The 19,812-nt window shown below is 43.5% G+C and overlaps 1 protein-coding gene across 2 annotated transcripts in view; it reads right to left on the bottom strand.

Annotated features, from left to right (window-relative positions):
• Positions 1–370: 370 nt before the first annotated feature.
• SMARCD1 (SWI/SNF related BAF chromatin remodeling complex subunit D1) overlaps positions 371–19,812 on the bottom strand; it is a 53,539-nt gene continuing 34,097 nt past the window's right edge. The window contains exons 8-14 of one of the 2 annotated variants that reach the window (XR_012241481.1): positions 18,597–18,758; positions 18,414–18,511; positions 18,199–18,334; positions 4,664–4,786; positions 4,458–4,559; positions 1,202–4,367; positions 371–949 (exon numbers count right to left, since the gene is read on the bottom strand). Coding sequence is in view for 1 of the 2 variants with exons in the window: in XM_073613157.1 (XP_073469258.1) it covers positions 4,314–4,367; positions 4,458–4,559; positions 4,664–4,786; positions 18,199–18,334; positions 18,414–18,511; positions 18,597–18,758 (675 nt within the window). In the remaining variant the exon portion in view is untranslated. Of the gene's footprint in view, positions 4,368–4,457; positions 4,560–4,663; positions 4,787–18,198; positions 18,335–18,413; positions 18,512–18,596; positions 18,759–19,812 lie in introns of both variants that reach the window. The other variant, XM_073613157.1, reaches the window with a different exon arrangement.

Here is a 19,812-nt window from a genome sequence, read left to right as displayed (position 1 = left end):
CAACAGACTGGAATATGAACTTACTTTTCCTTTCCAAAACCCCATACACACTATACAATTTTTGTTGTCCGATTTCCTTTAGATTTGCCAAAACCACGTAGTGCAAGGGCCTGCCTGATTGCATACAAATTGAAACTCTTAAGGTTTGACCTCATTATATGTTTTTTGGTAAATCTGAAGGAAAAAAAAAAAAAATCTACAGAAAAACGTATAGTGTGTATCCAGCTTTACTCTATCCAAAACCATACACACTCTAGGCTACACATACACTATAATAAAATAGTCAGCATGTAAAGTCTTGTCCAAGATCAACCTAAACATTGTATAAAAAATAAATAAATAAATAAAACGTGAACACCGCTAACATTCATTTAGTGAGAAGTTGCTTTTATTAAAAACTTGGCAATGACTACAAGATACAAAACAATATTTTGGTCCATCAAAACCATAATCCATTTAAAAATAAAAAAGGCTACATATTTCATGAGAATAGAGGTGCTCGCGGGCACATTCAGTGAGAGATTGGAGAGCTTCTAAGGATAACACCCCAGAAAGCAAAGCAGCATATCAAGAGCCCATTCTGCAGACTGCAAATGCTGTATAAATATTTATTATTGTACACTCTGCTGTCATAAACCAGAGTCCTTCATCATTGAAATCTACTGACCACTTCCCTAGTCCATAACCGTGTAACCTTTTCCACTTTGTATATATATATTAAAAAAAAAAAAAAGTTTATCTAATACATTTTCCAACCTGTGATAGAGAGCACAGGTCTCCAATCCTTTACATGGCAGTCCTGAAGTCAAGTTTATCAGTGCTTCTACTATATCTGTAATAAAGAGGCTAGATAGGTGTACCGACTACCTGTACAGAACGATGGGGCCTTTTGTAGGACTGAATAACTCAGCCATCAATCCACTAGACCAGGGATATGCAATTAGTGGACCTCCAGCTGTTGCGGCACTACAAGTCCCATGAGGCATAGCAAGACTCTGACAGCCACAAGCATGACACCCAGAGGCATGATGGGACTTGTAGTTTTGCAACAGCTGGAGGTCCACTAATTGCATATCCCTGCACTAGACACTCACAGAGGCATCAATCTCAGGGATCTTTAGTTAAATGAGAAGGCTACATACAAACGGTGTTGAGAGTGCGTCTGGCTAAAGGCCTACATTCATTGTATGTTAAAGCGGACCTTCCGAAAAAAACTGCATCCTGCCACCCAAACAAACACGACAGTGGAGGAGGAAGAAGGAAAAAAAAAAAAGGATATATTAAAAACGCTCCATAGTTGCAGCTTCCAGGATGCATAGGTGCAATCACTCTACCTTACCACTGGGATAGCTGGGCTCTCAAAATAATGTGAGAATGCACCCCAGTCCACAGAAGGAATGCGTCTTGGCAGGATTCCATGTTGACAGGAGGCAGCAGGGAGGGCCAGTGATGTCAGCCGCACCTTCCACAAGACGACATCCAGGCAAGTCTTTTTTTTTTGTATTTTATTCCTTGGGAAATCTTTGTTGATAAAGATTTATTTATAGCTAATCTGTTTGGGCAGTGGGGTGCTGGGTGTGAAAGGTCGGCTTTAAATGGAGACCATTTTTTGATGCAAAGTGAAAGAGCTGTCAATCATGAAGCAACAACACAGAAAGAAATCCATGCAGTGGTGCAAAGGACCCTGGGAAACTAATAGCCAAAGGACTCGGGTCAATCCACACAACATGCCAACGCATGAAACATAAAGTCAGCTCATAAAAACACAGACTGCAATCAGTAAACTGGATATACAGTATTGCAGTTGAGAAATTTCAGCAATGTCACAACCTGCTTCAAAAATTGGCCTTCAGAGATTGAGAACCGGAATGCACAGCCACCAAATAGTTTGTATGTAGTCTTTGAGTGCACAATGACCAATCAGAAATCATTTTTCAACAAAACTGATGAAGTCTGATTGGATTGGTTTGGGGAAAATATAGCAAGCAATTGCTCCTCCTACCACGTCAAGCCAAGAGTGTTACTAGTGAATGGACAGGCTGCAATTTTAATTTTTCTAAAATGCACTGACCACCTCTAATGTGTGATCCATGCAATCTAAAAGATTACAGTAAACCTACATAGAGACATGAAAAACTATTTTAAATATGCCAATCAATCTGGAGCGCACACACACTAAGTGTAGGTGAAGAAAAGGTGGCCAAACATCTCGAACTTGCAAGTTAAACATTAAAGCCTCATTCACACCGACACTTCTGTGTATAGAGATTTAAAAACCGCAGGAAATGTGATCTGAGAAGTATAGAAAATTCTTGCATCCCAGATCACTTTTTCCTGCATTTAAATGTTCCTCATTAAGGCCTCATTCACACTGGCACTGTCAAATCTGCATTGCGAGGACATTTCTAAAACACCCCGAAATGCATTTATTGATTTTGCAATGGTGCCATTCACACACGTCAGTTTAGCTGCATTTAGAGAAAATAGGTTTTTGTGCCTCCAGAATCCGATTAAACACACTGAACTCAAAATAAACACATCTAAACCTGTTGTAGAGCAGGATCATATAAAATCAGAAAAAGGTGATCGGGGAGGCATAAATGATGTTTATACTTCCCAGAAAATTTCTCCTGCGTTTACAAAAGCTAATTGAATGAGGCTCAGTTCGCACTGGTGCGCTGTGCGAGATTGCATGTAATTCATGCAATGTCTGTGCGATGCAAATTCAGCCATACAGATTGTATGGCTGAATTCACATTGTATTCAGGCCAAAGTCGTGCTTTTTTTTGGTCTGCACCAGAATCTGATCACATGGGTGTTCACACCCATGCGATCCGATTCCTGTCCAAACTGACAGTTTGCACTGCGATAAGTGAACGGATCTGGGGGTGTCATTAACTTTGTATTGACACCTGCAGTGGTTGGCATATGGCAGTGTGAACTGCCTGCGAGTCGGGTGCGATGTGGGAACCTGTGCTGGATTTGAATGGGCTCTTGCATTGCACCAGTGTGAACTGAGCCTTAAAGTGGAACTTCAACCTCTCAATCAACATTGACTATTTTAAATCCTTATGCTGCGAGCATCAGTAAATAGATAAGAAAGTATATCATTTACTTGCTCTAAACTTTTTTTTCCCACATTTCTTCAGTTGCTTCCTGGTTTCTTGCCTAGGCAAATGATGTCATACATCCCGGGAGTCTTCAGGAGGAGAGGAGGGGTTTTCTTATCTAAGCTCAAACTCCTGCCTGCACATTCGGACTAAGTTTAAAAAGATTACAGGAATCATCTGCCCTTACTCAAGATGGCCAGAGCCAGAAATAATAGGGGGGGTGTTTTACTAAGTGATTTCTCAGCAAAATAAAGCATAGAGACATGGATGGATGGGGGCGTTTGCTTTGAATATTGAAAAAGTAATTCAATAGCGCTTTTGGTTTGTGGTGCTCAGATACAGTGTAGTTCTTTAAGCAGAAAAGTTTGCTTGTGTTTAGTTTATAATCAGATCCTGGATGGACAGAATTCTACTTTCTCTAAACACAGCTAAACTGACTGAACCTAACTGCAGGTAAACACACAGTGTCAATGACATCCTTGAAAAATGCACATGTTTATAGGCATTTAGAAATGTTCTCTAAAAGTTTGACATTGTCAGTGTGAATGAGGTCCTAAGGCACCCGTGTTTAGCTTTTCTACACGCAGAAGAAAAAATCTGGGAAATTTAAAGAAAACTTATTTCCCCCAAGATCCGTTTTTCCTGCATTTGAATGCTACGGCTTTAGCCACCTTTACATACATTTAGTCACATTTACGTGTCTAATTGGATCCTGGACACAAACAATGATATTTTCTTTAAAAAAGCAACTAAACTGCCCACACCTAAATTCAGGCAAGACCAGTGTGAATAGAACACAAAAATCATTACATGCATTTAAAAATGTCCTCTAAGCGCACAGTTTGACAATATCAGTGTGAATGAGGCCTAAGAGCAATACAAAAAAAAATCAAAAACAACAAAACAAACACAAAAAATGACACTTAAGGTGGCAAGGAAACTGAAAGTAATTGATCCTTCAACTTTAATAGTTTAACCCTCAAAACATCTGGTGGCTTTCTCTGTTTTTTCTCATCTGGTACCAGTATAAATATTAGTGTGTCTTTATTCCACTTGTCAGTCATTTGGTGGCATAGGCCTCAGTTCTGATATACTTGATAGCAGCATCCTAAAGCCTCAAAAAAAGATGTTGAAAATTTTGGCCAAGAGAAGCGCTCAGTTCCATACATCCAATAGGCAGCTTCCCACGTGCCAGTGTCCCTTTTATGTATTTCTGATCCCCAGGGCTTGTTCCAATTCCTGGCGTCTTTGCTGCACCTATATAAAACCATGACAAAGGCAAGCCTTAAATGAACTGCACAAACCGGCATTGAATACCTTCTGCATGCAAGTAAAACAAGTGTGTACCTTGGAGTAGAAGTATCGACAGACAGCTTCCTGAGCCCAGGGCTGGAAATAGAATTCTGCTCTGCGCTCCTCTTCTGGATTTCCAACAACATCCGTCATAGTCTGGGGATAAAGCAGATCGTTAGGGCTTAGAAGACTGAAGAAAAAAAAGAAAAAAAAACAAACCACGGCACACCATGCAAACAAGCGACTTCAGTATCACTTACCTTGAGGTCACGACACTGAGACTGTAGCCAGTCATTGATAAAACCTTGAGGGTCACGGGCGAAGCTTAACATGAACTCCCTCTGAATCTTGAGCTGATTAATTGTTTCAATCGTCTCATGAATCTAAACAAGAGAACATATGTTAAGAACCAAGACTGCATATTGATGGCCATTTGCATAAAGCTCCAAGGAACCAGAGACTAAACAGATAACTCAACAGCTGTTTGACTTCAAACCACTAGGGCAGCTTGTCCAATAGTGCAAATCATCACTGAACTCAACACCGATGTTACAAATGCAATCAATCACTTATTTCCATTACACAGATGTAAAAAAGGCAGGGCAGGCACATGAGTTAACGTGAAGCCCTGCTATGCTTCTGGGAGCTTAAAGGGGTTGTGTAAAGGTTTGATTTTTTTTTTCTTCAAAATAACATGTTATACTTACCTCCACCGTGCAGTTCGTTTTGCACAGAGTGGCCCCGATCCTGCTGTTCTGGGGTCCCACGGCGGCTGTCTCGGCTCCTCCCCGCTAAAGCTAACCCCCTCTGGGAAGCTCTTTCCCTTGGGGGTTAGCTTGCGGGCGCACTCCTGTGTCATACAGTTGGTGTCCATAGACGCCAAGTGTATGACTTGGTCCCGCCCCCCTGGCGGTCGTGTCATTAGATGTGATTGACAGGAGCGTGAGCCAATGGCTGCGATGCTATCAATCTATCCAATCAACGGCCAGACTCAGTGGAGAAGAGGATGCCGGGGGACGCACACAGCAGGTGAAAAGGGCTCAGGTAAGTAAAATGGGGGGGGGGGGGGGGGCCATGACAGCGAGGCTTTTTTTATCTTAATGCATAGGATACATTAAGATAAAAAAACAAACCTTTACAACCCCTTTAAATGTGTTCTGCACACAAAAGACAAAAAGCAGACAAACTCAGTAAGATGTTGCTTAGTTAACATAAAAGTCCACATGGGAGAAGGATACTAAAGAGCATGAAATGAGGGACTGGAAAATGCTGTTTACAAAATGCATAATTTTCAGAAGAATGCACACACACGTGTTTTAAGAACCTGTACAAAACAATCAATTAGTCGAGGCTGAAAAAACGGCTTCATACACTAATAAAGCCTCCAGGGTGCCCATGGTAAATAAATATTCCATGAGAGAGCAGGAGAGCAAGTTCAGCGCTTCCTCATATCTACTAATTATATATCCTTAAGCTGAACTCTCACACCTCTACTCTCCTTTTATTGTCCTGGACCACTGCGTGCTGATTTTGTACTGATTTTTCATTGGAAATGCCTCAAAACGCCATTTTTATATAATGGAAATGCATTTCCTGCTCTCTGCTGGTCCAGATGAGTAACAGCCACACCACAGATTGATGGGTGCACTGGGCAGCAGGGTCAAACGTTAGTGCCTGTTGTTGAACAGTGCAGTCCGAGACACTCCTGATTGGCGGAGACATAGCAGCGCCGCCATTGGCTATCGCAACTGTCAAAGTCAGTCAGCCAATCAGGGGAGAGAGGGGGTAGGGCAGGGCTCAGTGTCTGAATGGATACATGAAGCTCTGACTCAGCTCCCCCCATAGGAAGCTTCTGGCTGAGGAGGCACTTGACAGGAGGGAGGGGCCAGGAGCAGCAAAGAGGGACCCGGGAGGAGGAGGATCCAGGCTGCTCTGTACAAAACCAACTACACAGAGGAGGTAAGTAGAACATGTTTGTTATTTTTTTTAAAACAAGACTTTACAATCACTTTAAACACTTGCCGACCGCCCGCCGTCATTATACAGCAGCTGTTTGAAGAGGAATACCGTTGTTATGGCAGCGGATAGCTGCCATAAGCCCGGTATCCTCTTCTTTAGTGGGCGGTTGGCTTTCAGATAAGTGGTCTCAGCGTCGTATTCACCGCGAGATCACTTTTATCTTGGGCAGAAGAGGCCCCCCACGCTTCGGTCATCTTGGCCATTTACCAGAGCCATCAGTAGCGGCGGAAACGATCATGTCTGCTCCTATCAAAGCCCGGATGCCAAGTGAGGGAAAGATGGCCCCCACTCTGCTCTATAGCATTGGAGGGCAGAAGCAACGTCAAACGTCACTTCCACCCGATGCTCTTAAAGAGGAAATTTTTTTGGGGGGAAAAAAGAAGACATTTAATTTTTTTTAATATTGCATTTTAGTGTAAATATGAGATCTGAGGTCTTTTTGATAGATCTCACATTTAAGAGGTCCTGTCGTGCTTTTTTCTATTACAAGGGTTGTGTACATTCCTTGAAATAAGAATAAAAGCGACCCAAAATTCTTTTTTAAAAAGACAGTGTAAAAAAAAAAAAAAAAGTAAAATAAATAAGAAAAAAAAAAAAATTTAAAGCGCCCCGTCCTGCCGAGCTCGTGTGCAGAAGCAAACACATGTAAGTCACGCCTGCATATGAAAACAGTGTTCAAACTACACATGTGAGGTATCGCCACGATCATTAGAGCGAGAGCAATAATTCTAGCACTAGATCTCCTCTGTAACTCAAAACTGGTAACCTGTAGAAAATTTTTAAACATCGCCTATGGAGATTTTCAAGGGTCAAAGTTTGTCGCCATTCCAAGAGCGGCACAATTTTGAAGCATGACATGTTGGGTATCAATTTGCTCGGCGTAACATTATATTTTGCAATATAAAAAAATTGGGTTACTTTATTGTTATCTTATTTTTAATTCAAAAAAGTGTAATTCTACCAAAAAAATTTCGCTTGTTAGACCACTGGGCAAATATGGTGTGACAAAGTATTGCAAAGACCGGCATTTTATTCTCTAGGGTGTCTGAATAAAATTATATATGTTTGGGGGCTCTAGATAATTTTCTAGCAAAAAAGATTTTAACTTAACTAAACACCAAATCTCAAAACGAGGCTCTGTCCTTAAGTGGTTAAGGTTTTTAGTACCTCATTTCTGGAAAACAAGCAGACAGCTAGTGAAGGCACAGGAAAGTCCGAATCCCCTGATCTGCACATTTGTTCTGGGTCAGTGACTAAAAACGTTGAAGCCTTTGGATCATGATTACAGACCGCAACGCAGCATTAGGATGAGAATTCAGCAGTGGGAGTACAGAATTTTCTCAGTACAGGCTTCCTCTACCTCATAGCGTCATATCAGAGCTCAGGTACCTCATTGATCCTATTCACAAACTAATGGTTTTAGGTAAAATTTATTTAATTTTCTACTCAGCAAAAGCAGAGCCCTGTGCTCCGTGTGTTGGCTAGAAATATAAATATGAAATATGTATTCAATATTTCATGTTAAACCTTCAACAATTAGTATGACAATTCAATATCACCCAGCAAAAATAGAATAAAAAATAATACAAACATATATCTGTGAAAAAACAGCCCAAATAAATATATTCTATATGGCTTCAAAGTAAAAGAAAAAGAGTCCAATCACTGTGATTCGGAACAAAAAACCTTCAATGAGTGCACCACCATAGATTATGCATATGAAATGCACACTCACAGGAACTTTAAATCAAAAAAGCCTGGGTAAGTATAGGATATATCTCATTCAGCAATACAGATGGAAAACGATTCCTTTCACTTTGATGGAAATCAAGCATCAACTCGGAAAAAAAAGATGTAAATATCATTGCGCAAACATGTTTGGTAACAGTGAATCCGAGGGGCGTGGCCTGGACATGGCTGAGTGAGGCTGCTTTCTCTCTGAGCTCCCGTTCTCAAACTCCTAACCCTGGAATTTTATTCCATTTCAATCGGTATGAAAGCAATTAAACGATACAGGACAAGAGCCGAATCCAAGGGGACCCCTTCCAACCAGAAATCCGGAGAAATACACCGCTATTTCAGTCAAGGACTATCCCCTGGCACCAGAGCTGCGACACCACGAGGCCCTCCACGTGAGCTCCCACACCAGGCCTCTACCAGAGATATCCAGACTTCCCTGGAGAACCGGTCTGCACCACCTTCCCTGACACTTGAGACCCCAGAAAGTACTACAACAGAGGGAATGGACTCCACATGCCCTCCCGCACCAACACCAATGGATCCAGATATCCGAGCGCTCCTGCAGGCACTCCCCACCAAGAACGACATTGAGGCGATGATCCTACGGCTTGAAGAGACCCACCGCCGGGACATACAAGAAGTGCGTGATGAAGTGTCCGGCCTGGCAGACAGAATCTCCTCAGGAGAGACGGCGGTGTCCTCCTTAGAGGAAAGAGTGTTAGCCCTGGAACAAGCCAGAGACCTGCACAGAGACACAGCCATCTCCCTGCAGCTACATTTGGAGGATGTCGAAGACAGAAGCCGCCGAAACAACCTGCGGCTTCGAGGCATTCCGGAAACAACCAGCCCGGAACACCTAGCAGAGGCTGTGAAAAATATCTTCCACATTGTCCTTGCTGAATCAAACACAGACATAGAACTAGACAGGGTGCACAGAACACTGGGACCGAGGCCAACAGACCCATCTAACCCACGTGACGTTGTATGCAGACTTCACCGCTACATACAGAAAGAAGCCATCCTACGCGGCGCCTGGGAACACGGCGACGTGGACTACAATGAGTCTCGCATCAGAATCCTTCCTGACCTATCGAGATCCACCCTGAAACGCCGAGCCATGCTGCGACCCCTCCTGGACCTAGCAAAACAGAAAGGATTCACATATCGCTGGGGATACCCTCTCTCGGTGACTTTCCGCAATGCCACAGCCGCATTTACACTGCAGACAGCGGCGGACCTGCCGGAGCTCTTCCGATTTCTTGAGGCGACCCCGATCTCGATCCCGGACTGGCTACAAATACTTCCTCGTCCGATGGGTAGATCGGGTCCCTCGGCTGCACGGGGACCGATGCCGCTCCGTCAGCGAGGAAGGAGGAGACGCCGCTCAGCATCTGGAGGCCCTGCACGTGAGTAGGGATATCCTGTGATCCCCATGCATCCCTGATCTGCGTCCCTCCCCACACCATTGCTGACTCCCATGAAGCATTCCCCTCAAACACCCCCCCCATCTGAACACTCCAACGATTTTTTGCCTAACACCCCGGCTGGGGCCACCCGTTGGAGAAGAAAGGGGAGAAGTGTTCCTTTGCCGCTAACTCCCGCCCTACACCCTTGCAGCTTGCCCCGGGGATGTCATCCCCGCGGTGAGGGTTTAACCTGATAAGCGGCTTCTATCCCCTGGGTGCACACCATTTGGGCTTACCCTGGGAGGACCCGCTAGTCCGCACCACGAGCTACCCAGCACATGGAGAAGTGGAACACTCACCCATATGATAATAAGAGACACAGTGGTCAGAATCCCTTTATGTGCAGCACAAGAGAAAATGTCAACCTCCTTACAAAATAGCTATGAAGGAACTAACAGAACTTCATTGTCTTTACAACCTGGATGGCATAACTTCTTGTTACGAACAGAGCCCTGCTGCATGGGTGGAGATGGGGGAGGAGGGGGGTAGATGTGTTCAGGACTGCAGACCCTGAAGAGTCATGCCTGCACCTTTCATAGACATGGCGGTACACGCTGACTAACTCTCTCCATGAGGGAGGGGAAGGTTATAACCTTTATGGTCTGGGTGTCCACCGCAATTAGCCAGAAGCAAGTCTTAGAGGTCTGCAGAACTATCCCTAACCTTCATCCAGTGTGGGGAAGAGGACCCCTGGTTACATTTACTATCTTTAGTAGATGATAGTTGCCTGTTTTGAAATGTTGCTTATGTTACTGCTGAATTACTTTCTGATATTGTTTGCTAACTCCTGTACTGATTTTTACATACCAGACTACAACCTTATACCGATTGAACACATGATATTACACTATGCCGTGGGCGGAGAGAGACTTGGGGAGACTCACCCCCTGACCGTGTCCTCCCACAAACCCACTTAGGCCAGCGCTATATAGCCGGATTTCTCCCGGACAGCGCTTCAGCAAGTACTACTGCTTGCACCCTTAGTACCCTATTACGCTGCACACTCTAGTGACAGCTCTCTAAATCATCTATATCCTAACGGCACTCTGCCCTGACACTATTCTCCTGTCTCATAAACTTTTTTTTTTCTCTGGTTCTATTACCTAACACTTTCTCCAAGTCCCTTCCCCTTTCCCCCCCTCTTCCCCCCCTCCCCCCCCCCCCTCCTTAACCTGCGAACATGGGCACCCTAAACATAGTGTCACTAAACACAAAAGGACTAAACACACCAGAAAAGAGGCGGATGCTTCTTAATGACATGAGACGCATGAAAGCGGACGTAGTCCTGCTGCAGGAAACGCACTTCAGGGACAATACTATACCAATTCTTAAAAATAGATACTACCCCACTGCTTATCATTCCACCAATACACAAGCAAAGTCCAGAGGGGTTACAATCCTAATCTCTGCTAGAGTTCCATGGACATACCTAGACTCCAAAACAGACCCAGAAGGACGGTATATATACTTAAAAGGACTGATAGGGAACGCAAAGATTACCCTCGCAAACCTGTACGCCCCCAACGAACATCAGGACACATTCATAAAGAAAAGACTAGACCAAATTGTACAGTTCACGGCAGGCCAACTGATAGTAGGAGGAGACCTTAACACACCCCTAACCCCGACAGAAGACACATCCTCTGGTACATCCTCGACCTCAACCACCTCACGCAAAAAGATACAAATGGCCCTACACTCGGCGCAACTAATAGACGCCTGGCGCCTCTTCCACCCGGGGGAGAGGGATTATACGTTTTTTTCCCGGCCCCACCAATCATACTCCCGCATTGATTACTTCCTAATACCCCACAGAAATTTACAGGCTGTTCTGCACACCAAGATAGAACCTATCACATGGTCCGACCACGCACCAATATTGTTGAAATATGCCATTGCTGACCCGCACATGACCCAGCGCCCGCCCTGGCGACTAAACGAAAGCTTACTGCAAGACCCGGAGGTCTACGCAGATGTAAAACAGGAGATTGAACATTATTTTAAAACTAACAACACTCCAGACAGCGGCGTGGGTCTGGTGTGGGAGGCACATAAGTCCGTGATCCGAGGTGTGCTTATTAAGCATGGATCCAGACTAAAGCGTAAAAGAACAGAACAATTAGACACCCTGCTTAGGAAACTACAGACATTAGAAACAAGCCACAAACTAACACCCACAAGGGAATTAGGGGCCGAACTAGACACCACCCGTACACAAGTCACGGACATACTACGCTTCAAAGCAAAAGCGGCACTCCAAATATGCCGGAGGAAACTTTATGAATCAGGCAATAAATGTGGGAGACTGTTGGCCCGCTCCCTACAACAACAAAAACTGGCATCATACATACCTAGGATCACGACCACTACCGGGAAGACAGTCTCCCTTCCCAAACAAATTACAGAAGAGTTTAAGATCTACTATCACTCTCTATATAACCTACAGACGACACTACCTACACCAGACAATACACCTGAATATATATCCTCATCACTAATGCCATCCCTACCGATGGAGGCTCGGGAATCTTTAGAGGAACCCATCACACTTATAGAACTTCAGTCGGCTATAAAAACCACCAAACTGGGAAAGGCGCCAGGACCCGACGGTTTGACTATTAACTACTATAAAACCTTCCTCCCCTCCCTAGGCCATCACATAACAAAACTATTCAACGACCTTGGCTCCGGCTCAAAACTACACCCCTCGACGCTCCAGGCGCAGATCTCAGTAATCCCAAAAGAAGGTAAGGACCCCACACAATGCGGAAGTTATCGCCCAATATCATTACTAAATACTGACCTGAAACTTTTTACCAAAATTATAGCCTCTAGGATACAACAACACTTACCACGACTCATACACTTAGATCAGGTAGGCTTCGTGCCAACCAGAGAGGCCAGGGACAACACCATTAAGGTCCTGAATCTGCTCCATATAGCAAATAGAGACGAGACGCCAAGCATCTTTCTTAGCACAGATGCAGAAAAAGCGTTTGATCGCATACACTGGAAATTTTTGTTTGAAACATTGAAATACATCGGAGTGGGAGAAAAGCTGTTCAATTGGATATCTGCAGCGTACTCAAGTCCAACAGCCAGAGTCAGGGCTAATGGTGTTGTCTCGGATTCTTTCCCAATATCAAATGGAACCAGACAGGGATGCCCATTATCACCCTTGCTATTTGCTATATCACTAGAACCCTTCCTATGTCACGTGAGACTAAACCCAGATATCAAGGGGATTACAATACGGGACACCCAACATAAAGTGTCTGCATATGCAGATGATTTGATGTTCTCCATCACTAACCCAGCCATCTCCCTCCCAAACTTAATGAAAGAGTTCGAGATTTACGGACATCTTTCCAACCTAAGAATAAATTTTAACAAATCCGAAGCCATGGGAATAGGGATCCCACAAACCCAACTCGCACACTTTCAACATACCTTCCACTTCAAATGGACAGACAAAGCCCTGAAGTACCTAGGCACTTATATCCCTCCAAAACTCTCCCAGATTTTCAAACTCAACTTCCCACCCTTATTAAAAAATGTCCAAACGCTGCTCCACAGCTGGAAAAATGGCCTACACTCGTGGTTTGGACGCTGCAATATACTAAAAATGATGGTGCTGCCTAAATTCTTGTATCTACTACAAGCTTTACCTATTCACATACCCGCAAACTATTTCAGACAGGTACATTCACTATTTACAACCTTTTTATGGGCGGGGAAAAAGCCACGCCTCCCGAGAAAGACACTTTCACTACAAAAACAGCACGGCGGTATGGCCATGCCAGAGATTAAAACATACTACCAAGCAGTACACCTGAGTAGACTAGTCGACTGGTGCAGGCACCAGGAAACAAAACTTTGGCCCCAAATAGAACAATCACAATCTGACATCCCGCTGAATAGAGCCCCATGGAGCGGCTCCACACTCCCTACACGAATACGATCTCACCCATTAATTGGACCCACAACGAGCATCTGTACACGCCTAATATCACAAACATCTCTTTCTACTAAAAACTCATTATTGCGACCTATATTAGGCAACCCACAATTCACTCCAGGTATAATAGACCCTACATTCCGCACACTCAGAAACTCAGGGATGTACCAAGCTTCCCATTACAGCAACGGTGGAAGGTGGGCAACGTTAGCCGAACTATCAGACCCGAATGGCATATACCGACTGGACTTCCTGAGGGCAAGCCAGCTTGCACACTTCCTCAGCAGTTTGACCCCCCCAACTGTAACTGACCCTCCCCACACTACCTTTGAAGAAATTTGTATGGAAAGTGGTGTGTTACCGCACACGTTGTCTCTGACCTATAACATGATCATCACACCTCCTGAAGACTACCAACATCCCAGTTTTGACAAATGGGAAAGGGATCTGAACTGCCACCTCACCCCACAAAAAAGAACACACATACTTCACTTCACCCATAAATCATCCATATGCACCAGATTCCAAGAAACCAATTACAAAATTTTTACGAGATGGTACAGAACACCGGCAATATTACAAAAAATTTTTCCCGAGACATCGAAACTATGCTGGAGATGTCAGCAGAGCACAGGCACACTAATACATATATTCTGGTCATGCCCACGGATAAGGCCATTCTGGGGAAGGGTCCGGGAGATAATACAGAAATTCACTGATCGTAATGTCCCCGATGAACCGGCGTACTTCCTCCTCCACGCCACCGATACACCTGCTCGGATATACAAAAAATCAATTGTTCGACACCTATTAGATGCGGCTAAAATTTGCATCCCCCTCAAATGGAAATCCCCCGAGCCGCCCTCTATCGCCACCTGGCTTAAAAAGGTAGACGAAATTAGCACATTGGAAGATCTGATCCTCACAAGTCAGAACAGAGGTGAGACATACTCCAAAACCTGGCAGCTATGGAACATCTTTAAATACTCAGCAGAAGGACAGGCCCTCCAGAGAGAAGAAACAGATATCTAGCCCATACCTGAAACTTATAGGCAGCCAAGTGATAGACTGGAAAGTAAATTTCACGGGACACTGTGAAGTCCCCCTGCTCGCAGACCCCTCCCTCCCCAACCCCCCCGCCCCCCCCCCTCCACTTTTCTCTTCTCTCTTCTTTCCTCTATACACTCTCTCTCCTATTTTAGCTCTACTGATCTATAGAAAATAAAAACAAGGAAGGGAACGGGGCACACAGAGGAACCATTAACAGACCCCACATTACTAACGCCATTGGACAAGCACACCATGACAATACCATGACCCGAATACAACAAAGAGCAACCTTGTTATACACCACTTTTAGAGATCTTACACAGTTATAACCTCTGAAATATGTCAATCTCACACGGCACCATAACACAAGAGGTCTCTAAAATAAGTGGAAGAAAATCTACAATATAAGATCTATGTAAATACTCATACTGTACTGTTACAATGTTAAACACCGATGTATCGGTCCCTGTGGACCTGTTTTCTTTGATAAATAAAAAATTTAAAAAAAAAAAAAAAAAACAGTGAATCCAAGCAAACATCAAGATAATGCGCACTTACATGGATGTGCCACCACAGTTAGTACCGACATGTATGGCTCTGGGGTAGATAAGCACGCTATATATTCAGCCACAGCGTGCATTCCAAAGCAGCAGGGTAAGGAACCTGCAAAACTGGATATGACGTCAGTGGAGAGCGGACATGCAGCCTCTATGCATTTCGTGTTAAACACATTCTCAGGAAGCTTCGTGCGATGATGTTTACATCTTTTACTTCCCCGGGTTGATGCTTGATTTCCATTTCTGAGTGAAAGGAATCGTTTTCCATTTCTATTGCTGAATGATATATATCATATACCGTATATACTCGAGTATAAGCCGAGATTTTCAGCCCTTTTTTTTTAGGCTGAAAGTGCCCCCCTCGGCTTATACTCGAGTCACCTCCGTCTGCCTACATGATCAGCATGTCATGCAGACAGACGGCGGCCAGCGTGTCATAAAAACATACAGCGGCAATTCCAGTGTTCAAAAGCTGCGCCTCCTCCTCGTCTCCGAGAGGCAGAACACTCAATTTCCCAGCAGTCAGTGTTCAGCCTATCACAGACATCCTCTCATCCTCATCCCCGGTATGAGCAGATGTCCGTGATAGGCTGAACACTGACTGCTGGGAAATTGAGTGTTCTGCCTCTCGGAGACGAGGAGGAGGCGCAGCTTTTGAACACTGGAATGGCCGCCGTATGTTTTTATGACACCCTGATCGGTGGATGCAGAGCAGCACAGGAGGGATGCACAGATACAGAGAGGAATGCACATCGGCACAGGTAGGCTGCAATGGACACAGGCACAAGACACAGTGAGGTAGGCAGATCTGCACAAGTAAGTATGCACAGGACACACGGAGGCATGCAGCTGCAGATGGGCATTGTTGACCCTCTTTTTCCACTTACAGTAGCTGCTGCATTTCTCACCCTCAGCTTATACTCGAGTCAATATGTTTTTACCAGTTTTTGTGGTAAATTAGGGGCCTCGGCTTATATTCGGATCAACCTATACTCGTGTATATACGGTACATAACCAGGCTTTTTTGACTTAAAGTTCCTGAGAGTGTGCATTTTTTATGCATAATCTATGGTGGAGCACTCATTGAATGTTTTTTGTTCTGAATCACGGTGATTGGACTCCTGACTTTGTGTAAAGCTATATAGAAGAAATTTATTTGGACTGTCTTTTCACAGATATATATTTGTATTATTTTTTAGTCACATATATTATCCTATTTTTGCTGGGTGATATTGAACTGTCACAATACTAATTCATGAAGGTTTAATATGAGCTAGCGCCATACCTTTCTCATATATTTATTCACCGATTGGAGTGGTTTATCCAAAAGGGGCAGCTTCACTAATTTTTATTTATTTATATTCACATATTGTCTGACGCCATCACTTGTCACTTACTTACTCTCACATTCAATGTTTCATGTTTATGTGGAGAGACAAGGGAACTTTTTTTTTTTTTTTTTTAAATAGGTTATAATCCTGCACATAAAAATATATACAAAAACATCAACCTATTTAAGATTAACTGAAAGACTGTCAAACAGGACAAAAAGCAAATTTAGAGCTACTGTATGAGAAAAAAAAAAAAAGAGAAAAGAAGCCCCAAACACACAGGCCAAACGTCAGGCAACATCAGTCGGTTCAATAGAAACCGGTGGACATTCAGCCCGTGTGTATTGCAGCCGGTCCGACATAAGCCATACGTTTGGCCGGCTTCTGTCAAAGGGGTATGACTGAAACATCTGCCCACCTTCTCCCGAATATCGTTCACAGCCAATGGCTGAGAGCGCTGACCAGAGTGTTAGTAAAATGGCTCCAACCTGAGCCATCAGTAATTTTTTCGTTCAGCCCGCTGGGTTGTATGGAAAAAAAAAAAAAAAAAAAAACTAATAATGTGTACTAAGCTTGACTATTCTAGGCTGATAAAGTTCTTTGGAAAACATAATAGGATTTGTGTCCTATCCGCATCTGTGTGAAAGAAAATCACCTAGTGATTTATCTGTCAATGACATGATTATGTATACAAGACTCAACAGACTCTACAACAAAGTTTCAGCCGAATATAAACTAATATATACAAATATAAAATATACACTTTAATAAGAATGCAAACTTACCATAGGCCCCTATATAGGCTAAAGCTGGCCATACGCTGATCTAAATTTGTCTGGTTCACAAGGGACTGGCCAAATTTCAATCAATATGTGGCTGTCACTATTCAACAAAGGTATTCGACTTCTATTGAACGGACATGCTGGAAACATTTTGTCGACCAGCAGCTGCAGCCAATCAGCTGAAATCGCTGATCAATGTATCCTGACAGCAGCAGTTGCCATTTTCAGAATATCATTCATGCCGTTTGTGTGGATGGAGGAAACTATTCATCTATGGCCAACTTAACTCTGGCTTAGGGGTTAGCACTTCTGTCTTGCAGTCCTCGGTTCAAAAAACGACTAGGATGCAACCCTACATGGTTTCCTTTGGGTAGTTCAGTTTCCTCCCACACTCCACATCTTGATAGGTAAGTGCGCTCCTGCCTACATTGGCCTTAGTATGTTTATGTATGAATGCGAGTTAGGAACGTAAGCTCCTTGAGACCAGGGACTGATGTAAATTCACAGTATGTAAAGAGCTGAGTAAACTGTAAGCGCTATATAAACGCCAATAATAAACATGTGCTAACTTCCTTATATCTACGCTGCTCACTTATTAAAACGTCCAGTAAGTGACCATTCATTTTAGCATGTGGGCAGAGCACTGTCAGTCACCAGCTCTCTGATCAGGGAGCTCTGAGAACCATGCGATTGGTGGTGTTTGATCGATCGGTTCTCAATTTTAGAGCCGGCAGGGGACAGATGTAGCATCGGAGCAATAATGATAATGACTGCAATAATGCAATAATAATAAGTATAACCCCCCCCCCCCCCATAAAAAAAATTCCCATACTTCTCCTAACCTAGTTTATGAATCTCAGGTGTCTCTGATAAACTGACCCATTTCGTTTACCTTATTATCTAGAGCTGCAATCTCTTGTTGACTGGAAGTAGAAAGCAGGAAAGAGTTCATCTGAGTCTTGAGGGTGTCATCCACTTCAACATCAATATCATAACATGCTGTCTTCTTCTGGTCGTTAGGATCCACACTGTCAATACAAAATCTATAAATATAGCAAACACTGGCAAACCAAGACAAAAGATCATACACTATAAAAATCTCTTTACCTAATGACGTGATTAATTATGATGGGCTCTGGAGGCATGAGAAGGGCATGTAGTCTTTGAGGAAGCTCGGAAAACTTCATCCTCTGAGATTCAAAAATCTAAGGTGACAAACCATGGAATAAGAGAGAATCACAAAGACTTGTGACAAGTCAGTAGGAGATGGTGTGAAGGAATCATATTTACCTGCTGGAGGTATTTGTCACAGATTATGAACTCCCGCTCATGAGGGTCCTGAAGTTTGTGAGTTTTAATGTACTGCCATAGAGCTTGAATGATGACTGGACGAGTCTGTGTGTGGATTCCAAGAAGACGAGCCAACCGGGGGTCAAGCTTAAACTGAGGTGGCTGGGAAAAGGAAATGTTGACATGAGTCTGATGTTAATAATAGGATATCAGATAATGGGAATGCACCGAGACATTCGTCTCGTATGGCTAGGTTACACCGCAAGTGAAGAAAACCAACGAAACACAGATTTCTAACTCCATTAATCCACAAGTGAAAACTTGTTTGAGTTTGACAGGCAAAAGTGCCACTATTTCTCCACCTGTCCTCTTTTAAACCTTACGCTGCCAGAGCCGTTTTTGCATTTTTTGCACGTTTAAAAAATCATTTTAGCCTTGAAGATGGTATAAAACCTCTAAAATCATATTTTCCTGAAAGCAGACACCCTAGAGAATAAAATAGTGGTAATCCCAGTTTTTGGGTTACACGATATTCATGCTAAGGTGTTGAAAACGCAAAAAGTTCAGCAAAAAAAATATACAAAATGTTAATTTAAAGGGCACACAAAACACAATTACTCATTTTCGGTTTTTAGTAAAATATAAAAGCTGAGGCTGCTCTGAGTAGATACCAAACATGTCGAACCTTAAAATTGTATGCGTCTGTGAAATAGTGACAAAGTTCAGTACCCTATATTTTCTATAGGCAACACTTTAAAGGCCCCTACAGGTCATGAGTTTAGAGCTACACAGGAGTTCTGGTGCTAAAATTATTATGCTCACTCCAGCGTGCGCGGCAATATAAAATGTGTATTGCAAATCAACGTTTTCATGCGGTCCCTGTATACTGCTCCAGCCGGCGACATCGCTCCTGGGGTTACTTCCGGGTATCCTGGGCTCCGGCGCTGTGATTGGCCGGAGCCGCGATGACGTCACTCCTGCGCGCAACGGCACAAAAGTGATACAGGGGATATCTCCTAAACTGTGCAGGTTTAGGGGATATCCGGGGTAGCTACAGGTAAGCCTCATTATAGGCTTACCTGTAGTAAAAGGGGATTGTAAAGGGTTTGCAACCACTTTAAGAAGATTCACCCTCTCTATTTGTTCTGTTTACATTATCATTGAAAGTGAAAGTAAACGAAAACCCCAGAAAAGTTTTAGAGGGGAAATCTTCCAA

This window comes from Aquarana catesbeiana, linkage group LG02 (assembly GCF_042186555.1).
Source record: "Aquarana catesbeiana isolate 2022-GZ linkage group LG02, ASM4218655v1, whole genome shotgun sequence".
Classification (NCBI taxonomy): Eukaryota; Metazoa; Chordata; class Amphibia; order Anura; family Ranidae; genus Aquarana; species Aquarana catesbeiana.
This window is presented reverse-complemented; position numbering and strand designations above follow the sequence as displayed.